Source organism: Rhincodon typus, unplaced genomic scaffold (assembly GCF_021869965.1).
Source record: "Rhincodon typus isolate 14 unplaced genomic scaffold, sRhiTyp1.1 hic_rhity00001035, whole genome shotgun sequence".
NCBI lineage: Eukaryota > Metazoa > Chordata > Chondrichthyes > Orectolobiformes > Rhincodontidae > Rhincodon > Rhincodon typus.
This window is the reverse complement of record NW_025966673.1, coordinates 1,228-14,377: the sequence shown is the minus strand read 5'-3', so window position 1 is coordinate 14,377 and position 13,150 is coordinate 1,228. Positions and strand designations below refer to the sequence as shown.

At 40.0% G+C, this 13,150-nt stretch overlaps 1 protein-coding gene across 1 annotated transcript in view; it reads right to left on the bottom strand.

The window, feature by feature from the left end:
• The window catches only part of LOC109937333 (golgin subfamily A member 2), a gene marked incomplete at both ends in the record, with an annotated part of 30,448 nt that extends 18,797 nt beyond the window's left edge, over window positions 1-11,651 (bottom strand). The window contains 4 exons of the mRNA XM_048592339.1: window positions 212-252; window positions 882-1,037; window positions 7,532-7,618; window positions 11,529-11,651. Coding sequence (XP_048448296.1) covers window positions 212-252; window positions 882-1,037; window positions 7,532-7,618; window positions 11,529-11,651 — 407 coding nt within the window. The remainder of the gene's footprint in view (window positions 1-211; window positions 253-881; window positions 1,038-7,531; window positions 7,619-11,528) is intronic.
• Window positions 11,652-13,150: the final 1,499 nt, after the last annotated feature.

Genomic DNA, 13,150 nt, shown 5'->3' with positions numbered 1-13,150 from the left:
TACAAATTTGAAAAAGCCAAAATCCTCATTGCTGAGTCCATTACACTTCACTGAAAGACTAGTGAAAAGAACACTGCCGTTGTACAGTTGAGTACAACTGGATTGCATTGCCCAGTAACATGTATATGAAAGAGAAGAGGCGGGCAAGAGAGACACACACACACACACACACACACACACACACACAGGGGAACTCCAGGTGTTCGCCTACCTGGTTTCTTCAGGTTGATTTTCTTCTCCAGCCAGGATTATCTGGCGAGGCAAACAGTTTTAAAAATTTAGGTTGCACAAAAGAAAGTTCTCCCGCACCACTAGTTTACTTGAAATAATTTTGCCAATAGATAATCTTTCCATTTATACTGCTAGATCAGGGTAGAGGGTAGTTAACGGGCCAGGAGAAAAGGAATGCAGTAGAGAATATCATGCCATTCAGAATTACCCAAAGCTACAGTGAATGCATTAAGCACTACCAAGGTTTCAATTATCTTCTGCACTCCCAAACTAAATCTCATTTTGGAGTTAACTATAAAAAATGACATAAATAGCATTCAGCTCAGTACCATCTCTGAAGCAACAAGTAATCTGCCCAGACACATGACATGATGGCATTTGAAATGACATCATATCTAAATAGAGGATAGGATCAAAACTTAATGCTTCTACTATAAAAGCAGATTGCTCAAAAGGTTAGCCATTAGTGAACACTCTTAAAAATGCATATCGACTTTGAATTCTTAAAAATGCATGTATGTTTACAGAGTAATGGACTGAAAAGTGAAATCACCAATGTCAAGTGGAATGGTTTAAAAAAAATTTGGAAAACACACAGCAGCAAGCAAAGTGGGCATGTTGATATATTTGCAAATACTTAAAGCAGAGACCTGGGAGGAAGCTTCATTCTGTACTGTCAGATCAACGTGCTGCTTTACAGTCATAGTATTTGGCAAGTTGCTGTTGGAGATGTTGAAACGAGCAGGCGTGGCACCATCAACCCTCTGTCCTCTACCAAGATTGTCAACATCATTTTCCAGAGAAGCCTGCCAGAAAACATATTGGAAGTCTGTAATTTGCTGGACTGGAAACAGCAGGAACACCAACTTCTCGCTACACCTAGCGAAGTTATTTTATATTTCAATACACTGAATATTCTTGTAACCTAGAACTGGTTTGTCAGTTTCCCCTACAATTTGTAAAGCTACCTTAATACAGGCATTACTGCAAGCAACTGGGTGAACATCGGGGTTTTCAGTTTAACTGTGCCCCGATTGGCCCACTTCCAGGTTGTGCAAAGGGAAAGGAAAACAACATTCTGGTGGAATTTAACAAAGAGAAGGCATCCATTATGCCACATTATACACAAGCTACAGCATATGAATGTATATTTAAATGCAAGCCAAGCAGAATGATTGGGGGTCTTTCGCTTCTATAATAAATTCACGTCAGTTTTCATACTTGTAACCTGAGCAAGCAATGGGATGTTACAAATCAAAGATTGTATTAATTAAAGGAAAGCAACTGAATGCTTCCTAAGTGGTAAAGTAGACCAATACTGACTCGGAAGATGTCACTAGACCAAGCAGCAATACTTTTATGAAGTCTTCCTCCTAATACTCCTTAAAAGTCACTCTTCCCTAACAGCCCTTGAAATCACACATCTTCCTGATAAGTTGTAGAACAGCATCCAGCTAACAGGGAACATTTCTAGACTAACGTAAAAAGATTCACATCGACATGGTTGGAAAGTATTTCAGTGCGATACAAACTTAGGTTTTTTCTCTTCATTCGTAGAATGACTAGAAATCACTGGGCATCACTGACTGGACCAGCATTTATTACCCGTCCCTAGCTACCCTTGACAAGGTAAAAACCGCAAGAACTGCGGATGCTGTAAATCAGGAACAAAATTTCAGTCGCTGTAAAAGCTCAGCAGGTCTGTCAGCATCTTTGAAGGAAAAAATGGAGTTAACATTTCGGGTCCGGTGACCCTTCCTGAGAACTGATGGTGGCTGGGAAAACGTCAGTTTATATGCAGAAAAAAGGTGGGGGGGGGGTAGGGAGGGGGGGTAGGGAGTAAACGATAGGATAGACCCTAAAGAGAGAAGAGCAGCTGGACAGACAAAGGAGTTGCTAATGATCAGGCTGGGAGGGTGAATAGTTGTAACGGGGACTATCAGTGACTAACATCAGGTTGTGTGTATTGGCAGGCTATGTGGTAACTAGGGCCGGTTTGTGGGGTAGAGGGCTGGGACGTAGGAGAGTTTAGGCACTAAAAATTATTGAACTCGTTACCAAGTCCGGAGGGCTGCAGGGTCCCCAAGTGGAAAATAAGGTGTTGAGCTTCGCTGGAACACTGCAACAAGCCAGAGACAGATGTTGGCCAGGGAACAGGGTGGTGTGTTAAAGTGGCAGGCAACACATAGTTCAGGGTCCTTTTTTGCGAGCAGAACGCAGATGTTCTGCGAAGTGGACACCAGTCTGCACTTCGTTTCCACAATGTAAGAAGACCACATTATGTGCAGCGAATGCAGTAGACTAAATTCTGGAAAGTACAGGTGAAGTGTTGCTTCACCTAGAAGGTATGTTTGGGCCCTTGGATACTGGGAAGGGAGGAAGGAGGTAAATGGGCAGGTGTTGCACCTTCGCCAATTACAGGGGAAGGTGCCGTAAGGCTGTGGGGAGGTGTTGGGGGTGAAGAAAGTGTGGACCAGGGTGTCCCGGAGGGAATGGTCCCTGCGGAAGGCAGATAAAAAAGAAGGGGAGGGGAATGTGTGTCTGGTGGTGGCATCTTGCTGGAGGTGACGGAAATGGCATCCGATGACCTCAACACACACCCCCACAGCCCTACGGCACCTTCCCCTGCACATGTGGTGTGTAATGGCAGGCTGTTAGTCACAAATGGTCCCCATTAACAACTATTCACCCTCCCAGCCTGATCGTTATCAACTGTCTGTTCAACTGCTCTTCTCTCTTTAGGATCTGACTTATCGTTTACTCCCTACCCCATCCCTCTCCCTATTTTCTGCATATAAACCTGATGTTTTCCCAGCCACCAGTTCTGAGGAAGGGTCACCAGACCCGAAATGTTAACTCTGATCTGCTCTTGTAGCCACTGTATTTATAGGAGAGTGCCCAGTTGAGTGTCTGGTCAATGGTCATCGCAAGGATGTTGCTAGTGGGGAATTCAGGGATGGTAACACCATTCAATGCCATGGGCAGCAGTTAGATTATCTTTTACTGGTGATGGTCATTGCCTGGCATGTGTGGCACGAATGTTACTTGCTACTAATTAGCCCAAGCTTGGATTCTGTCTAGATCTTCTTGTATTTGAAGATGGACTGCATTAGTATCTGAGGATTTGCAAATGTGAACACCATATAATTATTCCCACTTCTGACCTTATGATGGAGGAAAGGTCATTGGCGAAGCACCTGAAGATGGTTGGCCACAGGACAATATCCCGAGGAACTTCTGCAGAGATGTCCTGCAGCAGAGATGACTGACCTCCAACAACCACAACCATCTTCCGATATGCCAGGTAGGTCTCCAACTAGGAGAGAGTTTGCCCCCCATTCCAGTTTTGCGAGGGCTCTTTGATGCTGCACTCAGTCAAATGTGGCCTTGATGTTAACGACTGTCACTCTCACCTCACCTCTGGAATTCCACTCTTTTGTTCATGTTTGAACCAAGACTGTCACGAGATCAGGAGCTGAGGGGCCCTGGCAGTACCCAAACTGGGCATCAGTAAGCATGTAATTACCAACCTGGTGCTGCTTTATAGTACTGTTGACAACAGCTGCCATCACTTTACTGATGATTGAGGGTAGACTGATGTGGTGGGAATTGGCTGGGTTAAATTTATCCTGCTGTGCGTGGAGAGAACACACACCTAGGCAATATTCCACATTGTCTGGTAGATGCCAGTGTTGTAACTGCACTGGAAGAGCTTGGCTAATTCTGGAGCCAGAATATTATCAGGACCCACAACCCTTGCACTATCCAGTGCCTCCAATCGTTTCTTGATATCATTTTGGGGAGTGAATCAAATTGTCTGATGACTGTTTTCTGTAATACCGGGGCCCACTGGAGGAGGCAGAGATGCATCATCCACTTTGCACTGCCAGCTGAAAACTGCTGTGAAAACTTCAGCCTTATATTTTGCACTGGTGTATTGGGTTCTTCCACCAGAGGTTGCGGATATTTGTAAGCCTCCTCCTCCAGAGAGTTGCGAAAAGTGGTGGACAAGTAAACAACTGGATGTGGTAGGTCTGCAGAGCTTAGATCTTCTTTTTTTCCATTGTGGGATCGCTTGGCTCTATGATCTGCTGCTTATGCTGTTTAGCACGCAAGTAGTCCCGTTTGGTTGCTTCACCAGGTTAACACCTCATTTTTAGATATGCCTGGTTCTGCTCCTGGCATGTCCTCCTGCGTTATTCATAAAACAAGGATTGATCCCCTGGCTTGATGGCAATGGTTGAGTGGGGCATATGTTGGTTCATGAGGTTGCAGATTGTGGAGTACAGTTCTGCTGCTGTTAATGACCAACAGCACAGCATGGAAGCTCAGTCTTGAATTGCTCAATCTGTTTGAAGTTGGTCCCATTTAACACAGTATCTTAAGTACGGTTGCAGGATTTTTCTGCATCACTATTGATAGTTAAGAATAAACAGCGCTGTTGGTAACATGCTTAGGACTCATCACCCATTAGCTTTACACCCACACAAATATTATAGACGCCAACATTCCAAATATTACACAACATTCAGTTTCTTGTTTGGTGTCATTTATGTTTTATTTTCTAATCACGTGCACAAGAAAACAATTCTTTATGGCAGTCAGCACCAGGATTGATCCAAACAGTTTACGAATCAAGTAAAAGTAATGGAGCTGGCTGGGTTAAGAATCATTAAGACCCGGAAGGGTGATGGAAGCAAAGTTAAAAAACAACTTGCAAAAACATGCAGGGCAATGGGGAAGAAAGGCAAACAAGAAAATTGGACTTTATTTCCCCTTCCCCAAAAAATAACCAACAGGAAGCAGTAAAATGAATGAATGACACCCTTTTACATTAAATTGCAGGCATGTACATAATAGCTTTTTTGGCCCAATCACTCTATGCCAGTTTATCCACTGCTCTCAGCCTGCGTGATGGACGTGAACTTAAATCGCAATGCAGGATCAAAGGATCAGCGGTGGGCAATTTGCAACATGTTTCAGTACCATTCACACCACAGCATCAACCACTTGGGCTCTAATAACTGCCACCTCAAGAACAGTTCAATTATCTCAATATACAATAGCTAGGTTGTGAAATTCAGAGAAGAATTACAAAGACAGTGACTAAACAAGAGCATGCCCTTAAATGAAAGAATTCGGGGCTGGGAATGTGGTATTTAAAGCGACAGCTATTTTTATACCCTGAACTGAACAGGTTTCTCTTGTGAAAGGATCTTGAGGCATTAATGCTGTTGCACTGTTAAATTTAGAACCTCTGGTGGCTGCACTAGTCACAGAAAATCAATTACAAACCAATTTTCAGCGTTTTCCTGTCACACCACACGCACGCCCCACCCCCCCCCAACAACACACACACACACACACACAGAAAGGCCACTCTGGGTTACACTGACGTCCCTAACACGCAGGTAAACAACAAACACAACCCTCTACATTCTTTCTCCCTCCCCCTCACAATGTACACAATTCTAGAACAACATAAGCAAGCTCACTTGATTCTTAGAAAGAACAATGCACTTTTCCCTTGGCCCTAACATGATTTTCTATTCCAAATATTTATCCACTTCTTTCAAAAAGTACAGATTCAGATTCCACCAATGCTGCTCGTAAGTAGTCCATAGCTCAACAACCCTATGCATGGAAAGAGATATTTTGTAATGTCAATTCATTCCGTTGTTGGCCTCAAACTTAAGCTTTGTAAATTAAGAATAGCAAAAATCTAACATCTCATCAGCTGAAGTAATTTTTACATTTAGTTAACACAATAAAATCTCAACCATAGAGTGGATCTACCAGATCTCCTTTTAATATTCTCCGCATTAATGGAAATGTAGTCTTTTATTCTCTAAACTTTCTTCAAAGCTCAGTTTAGTAATTTAGTATCATCCTTGAGATTCGGCATCACTGGTGTTTGGTTATGCTTCTCTATTAAGTTGGAATTTATTTTTCTACAAAAAGTCTGCTGTATTGTTAAAGTATGTGGGCATCACTGCAGTGCCAGCTTGTGTTCTCCATTCCTAATGCCCTCAAATGGAATGGCTTGCCTGGCCATTTCATAGGGCAGTTAAGAATCAACTATTCTGCTGTGGATCTGGAATCACAGGTAGGCTAAACCAGGTGAGGGCAGCTGATTTCCTTTCCTAAAAAAGGACTTCAGTGAACCAAACAGATTTTTACAACAGTCGATAACAGCTCCCTCACTGTTCTAGACACTAATTTTCAATTCCAGATTTAATCATTGAATTTAAATTTCCACTAGATGCTATGGTGGGATTTGAGCCCTTATTCCCAGAGGATTAGCCTGGGCCTTGGATTACTAAACCAGTGACATGACCACTAGACCACCATCTCCCCTATTTTGTTCTAATGTTTTTGGAGCTGTTAAACTCAGTGATTACAATGAAATTTGCAAACATTTAAAATACAGATAAACAGACAAGGTTACAAGTAAAGGAAAATTATTTAAGTACAGTTAACCTTTGATAATATCAAACTAGGTTCAATTATTCCAAAAAGGAGGCAGATGCGCCAAGCAATCAAAATATCTGGAGACAAAAGGATCAAATTCCTCAAACTGTGACATCTCGTCTCATTGCATTTTCAGTTCATTTGAGTTGCACAGAACTACAAGCACATTAATGATGACATTAAAATGGTTAGTTTTTTTTAAACTTTTTAAAAAAAGAACAACCCACTTCCCAAACTGATAACTATTGCTGAACAGAACTTCTACATCTCCTAATCAGGAGAACAGATGAAAAGAAATAGAAGGGATAGTCGCATTGGACAGTGCACATTGGAAGAACCAGGATGAATCCAATTTACTATGCTTCAGTCTCCAAGTGCCAGGTGATGCAGAGAAAGCAAAGGGGCTGGAGTGTACAAAGAAAGAGGAAATTCCCAACATATGCATGCAATTGCTTTTCTCAAGGAGCCAGCACAGCACGGTGGGCTAAGTGGTCTCTTTCTGTACTGAAATTCCATGATTCATCAGTACCACTACCTTGCTCGACCTTACATGACAAGCATCTACAGAAACTTTGAACAAATGCCAGTCAAACAAAATAGATGGATCGCAGACAGAGCAACACCAGCTCCTGAGCAAAGTTACAGTCACAACAACAGGATGTAAAGCCTCGCTTAAAAGTATGAACAAAAGCAAGCAGGTGGAAGCAATAGCAAAACTTGCAAGATAAGCAGACCATTCCCGTCTCCCAATTCTCCGCTCAAATAAAACCAATACATGCAATGGTGGTTAGCCAGCCGAACAAATAGGTTATATCCATAGCTACCTCACCTTCAGCCTGTCCAATGAAGGCAGTTTTACCCCATTGGATTTACTGCGGTCTGCCACCAACACCTTCAGAATGTTCTGCAGAGGCATCTGAACAGTAGCAAAGAGACAGTGATAACTCAGAGAAAGAGGATGAAATTGTAGTGTCCAGCAAACATACCCAAACCAAGATTAAACAGAAAAAGCATACTCTACAATCTTACTTTCGTATAAGGGGAGGAACCATCAGTTTTTACTGTATTAAAAGATATTAGAAGGTATTTATTTAGTTTTTGTAAATCAGATTTTATAAAAGACGAGAATGAGTTGAGGGCACTTAACTCCACACTTGCCAGCAAAACGTAGAAGTATTGTCACAGATTTTCCAAACTTTCAGTCCAAATTTACCAAACGTGCATATATTAAAAGCCAAAGAGGACCCCACTCCTTCAAATTAAAGAATTTCAACTGTCCACAATAATCATATAAATGGCATAGGCATATTGTACAGTTTTAAATACATTGAGGCACCTTTGCTCAAAATAAAAAATGTTATGACCTTTCCTTCCACTTTGGATAAACATTTGACAATCTGAATACATTTTCAATTTTGATGGCTTCATGAACTAGTACAGTTTTGTTTGGTCTCACATCAAAGCCACTTTAAAACAATCCAATTCAACTTCCAAACTCTTTATGGTTGCAATGTTTTACTTGGGCAAACATAAGCAAGAGAAAAACATTCTGAAAAAAAGTGAGATCCACTCATGTTCAATAAGTAGTACTGACAGCAATTATAATTTAAAGGACAGAGCTTCTGACAGTTTTCTAGCGAAAATAAGCTCTCACTTGGGGACAGAGTCAAATTCTTCAGCTCCCTCAATCTCGACTTTAAAAGTTTCAATTAACTGAGCAAACTTTGCCAAAAACCAATTACATATTCCTTACAAGTTTTAAGCCACTGTATCTGCTTCAGTGCTTGGCTTCACTCTACACAGAGCAAGAATCCTCAATACTTATTTATTGCCTATGTAAATTGAAAATATTTGCAAATAAGTCTGGGAGTTAATATCATTAACACTTCAGGCAAAATACAAACATAACTATAATTATACTTATTTAAATAAACACTCCCACAATAATTTCTTTTTACATTTCCAAATTGCTATTCCTTCCGACCGCATTCACTCAACAGAAGACCGAGTCTCTTTTCAAACTGATCTCAAAATCTGACTGGGGTAAGATCTTTGTTTCGGTCAACTGAATGTAACTAACATTGATTATAATTCAGCCTTAAAAGATGTCTGCAAGAGACAGAGATCTAAACAATGTATCACATTCTGGATGATGATCCTAAAGACATTATCACCCCATCAGCTGCACAACATACAATAAAAAAAGTAGTCATCAGCATGGCTGTACAGATTTCACTGGGATTACTTTTGAAGTCTGAGCCAATTATTTTTGATTTCTGAAAAATTAATTGCATCTGGAGCTTCAGAGACCCCATGCACATAGCCTCGTTTATAGGATTTCTCTCTTGACCTCTGGAAGTTAAAACTTAAAAGATCAGAATTCAAGAACGCTACAGATAAATACCCAGAGATGTTTCTTCCTGTACTTAGCATCAAGAGTTCAGAGTTTGAGCAAAGTAACTAAGCTTGAAGCACTTTACACTTTCACTCAGTAATCTTGCTTGGCCAGATGCCAACCATAGGATGGTGGTCACGTTTTATCTCGGAGGGAAGAAAAGTTAGCCAAGCCTCCCATAATAAAACACCAAAGTGGAGAAATACAGCAGGTCTGGCAGCATCTGTGGAGAGAAACAGTTAACGTTCCAAGTCCAATCAGTTCAGTCATCTTCCAAAAGGATTCCTTTCGGATCTCCTGCACCCACAGTATTTTGTTTTTGTTTTAGCTAGGCCTCCTCTGCCTTCAGATTATCCAACTGTAAACAGGTGAGGACAGAATCAGGTTTGGCGACAATCCATTTCTCTCACATACCCCTCCCACAGTCAAATAAGATTGCACGAATGACCATCAAGGTTCGTAAATTGAAATGGAAAAATTCTTTAAACAAAATACCAGAGGCCGAATTGCACTTCAGCAAAATAAGACTAAGATGTAGGAGCAGAAACAGGCTATTCAGCCCATCGAGTCTGCTCTGCTGTTCAATGAGATAGTGACTGATCCGATATTCCTCCTCAACTCCAATTTCCTGCCTTTTTTGCAACAAACTTTGACTCCCTTACAGATTAAAGATCTTTCCATCTTTAGTATACTTAACAATCCAACCTCAACAGCCTTCTGTTGTTAAAAGTATCAACACATTCAGGCTAGTGGGTAAGAAATGTGGCATAAGAAGTTAGTAACGTTTGAAAAGAGAGTGCCTCAGACCCTTAGATCTCAAATTTCTATAGAAACAGTGATTTTATTTTAAGCACCTGACTCAACTATATCCAGAATCAATGCTAATCAAAGAGGGTTTCACAGCATTAACACAAACACAAATGCAAGAGAAACAACACACACTTCCACTACAAGAATTCTGACGTCTAAAGAAGGGTCCAGACCTGAAACGTCAGCTTTCCTGCTCCTCCGATGCTGCTTGACCTGCTGTGTTCATCCAGCTCTACACCTGGTTATCTCACTTCCACTACAATCTACTTGTAACACTCTTGTACTACTGAATAGCTCTTCAGGGCAAGACAACGATGTACATATTCAACATTGGAAAATCTCATTCCATAACCAGATCTGCTTGGGCATTAAGCAGGTCAGATACCAGCTTGGTATTGCGGTTTCTACAAATTCCTGTTCATAACCTTCAAGCAATGTCACTGTGGAAAGAGAGATGGAACTTAGATCATCTATTTTCTCATTTATCAACAGAATTGCCATCCTCAATAAAATTGAGACAGCATTTAGTTTTTCAATGAACACACAGCAAACTCCAAAGTACCTCAGTGTTTTGCATTTTATGTGGTTTCCCAAAATTCTGTTGAACTCAAGTGAGTTAAAAAAATTCAACCTATTTGGATTTGAGTGGTGGAAATATGATAAAGATAGCAGATTTACACAACAATAAATCAAATGGCACCAGCAACATGACTCATTAAAACAGGTTACAGCAGCCAATACATAAATGATTCATTTTACAAATAAGAAACATTTTCCTAATGCATGCTTAATCAATCATTCATGAACTGGTCCCACAATTGATTCTACTTGTCAAAGATATTATACAACTGATTCACACAGGGAAGTGGTTCCAGATTCAAACACCATTCTGCACTGCATCAGCCAGTCCGAGCTGACTTGTGATACTGTCCCCTACATTGCTCTGCAAATTGGTTGCGGGTAGGTTAAACCTTACATGTCAATGCTGAAATCCCGTAGCCACCATTCCCCCTCCCAACTCCAACCCAAAATGTCGAGGTTTATTACAAGAACATACTTGAACAAAGGCAGGTCTGGTGCTCTTCGAAAGGAAAGGAGAAAAACTGAAAGTGGAAAAATGCAGGTGTTGCAAGAAAAAAAAAAAGGTCTTTATTAATTTTTGAAAAGGTTATGCAGCATTTTCAGAAATTTACCTTGTTTACCAAGGAAGATTTGTGCTGAACAACACGTAGGCCAAAATACCATGAAGGCAAAAAACAATTTATGAAAACAAATCACACGCTCCAAACTTATAACAAGTAACTAAACCATACTAATGAAAAAAATGTTACACCACAGAACACTTGCCACCGCTACAAGCAATTGTACAAAGTTTTTTTAGAAACAGAAACTTCTTCACAAAAGGGACGAAAAAGGAACTCAAAACAGATTTTCCAAATAATTTATATTTCATCAACTGTGATGTTTTAATTAATGTGAAAACAAGCAAAAGATTGAGATTTGCACTTTGTGTAATTAATTTGGGCTAAAACATGGAATTTCATGTCTCTGTGCACTGGAAACATTGAATAAATGCTGTACAAGTAAAACTCCATGATATTATAAATCCATAGAAATTTACCTCACAAATTTCGTCATTATTCGCTGTTAGAGTCGTTGCTGTTTCAGATCTGTCATCTGTTATCTTCTTTTTGGTCCCTGAAGAGGCAGGTGGAGCCACCTTCTTCTGCTGGTATTCCTTCAACTTTTGAAAGGAGAAACATCATGAAATTTTCAACAGGTCAATTCTAAATAGCATATATTTAAAATGCTCTAAACTCAAATAGTAAGTATTCACTTAGATTGGAAAAACTAAAATTTTGAAGGCCATCATTCCACCACAAGCTGTTTAAGAAGGTGTTCATTACGAGCAAAAGACTCAAATCTGGGTAGAACAAATATATCAATTTTTAAAGTATCATTCTAAGAGTAGTTTGAATGCATGAGCGATTCTGATATTTGTAACAGCTGTCATCTCAGGATTACAAATCACTTCCAATAGCACTTTTGCATTGCAAAATGTAACTAGCTGCTGGCAATCTTATTTGCAGATCACGTCACCCTCTAGAACAGCAGGCCACAATATCTCTCAAAGGATACAGTCAAAGTTATAATGAATAATTACAATTGAGAATTTCAATTCCGTGGCATGTGACACAAAGTACCAACACTTTACCACCTTGATACTCACTCCCACGCTACTTCTGGCAAGCTGATAACTTTTGATAAATTGAACTTCTGAATCGTAAATGGAGGCAGCATCCCCTTGTTGACCAATTATTTGATTAACTGACAAATCCAAAACATGACCAACTTCCTGCTTAAACAGACAATTCCAAAATAACTCATTGAGATCTGAAACATGGAAAGAAATAACAGTGTCCCAACACGTCTGCACCAGCTATCATGAAAACAGATTATTTCAATATCATTTTTGTCATCCAATCCATCAAGAGTTCATAACGTTCCAGTCAATACAGCTACTATTGTGGTGACCTAATGTAAAGCCAGAAGATAAAAGAAATGAATTAAAGAACAGATGTGCCAAAGTTCAAGGAATCTGAGAGATTTCTTATGCAAAAGTTGCTGAATTTCCTCCTATCAGCAACTTAAATAGATACCAACAGCACTGCTCTAATCACATGTACAAAAGCTGAAGGGAAGCAGCCCTGACTGAGATACTACTGATGACAAAAATGCAGTAACTCACAGAAAAAACCCTTTTTATATGAAATAAACATTTATACAGCACCCATCATATCCTCAAAGCCTTCAATCAACAGATAATGAGATGTCAAGTCATCATGATATCTCCATTTGTGGGAGCCTGCTGTATGTAAAACTGCCTGCCACATTTCAAACATGTTTCAGGGGCTGTAAAGCAATTTGGGACATTGAGATAATGAAATATGCTATACAAATACAAACCTTAAGGAATTTGGAGGTGGTTTTCCTTGTTATTTTATACACGAAATTTACAGCCAACAATCTGATACAATAAAGGAGATAAGAAGCAATGCATTTCCTTTTTGAGAACGTCAGTTGTTTATTTAATATTGCATACAATTATCCATACCTCGGTTGGTTGCACATGCCAGATATGCAAACAACTCATGCAATGTCCAAAATTGATCCATGTAGTTAATTGTTTGTCTTGTATGAAATATACCGTGACCGTGTAATGTTGTCATAGATTGGTAACAG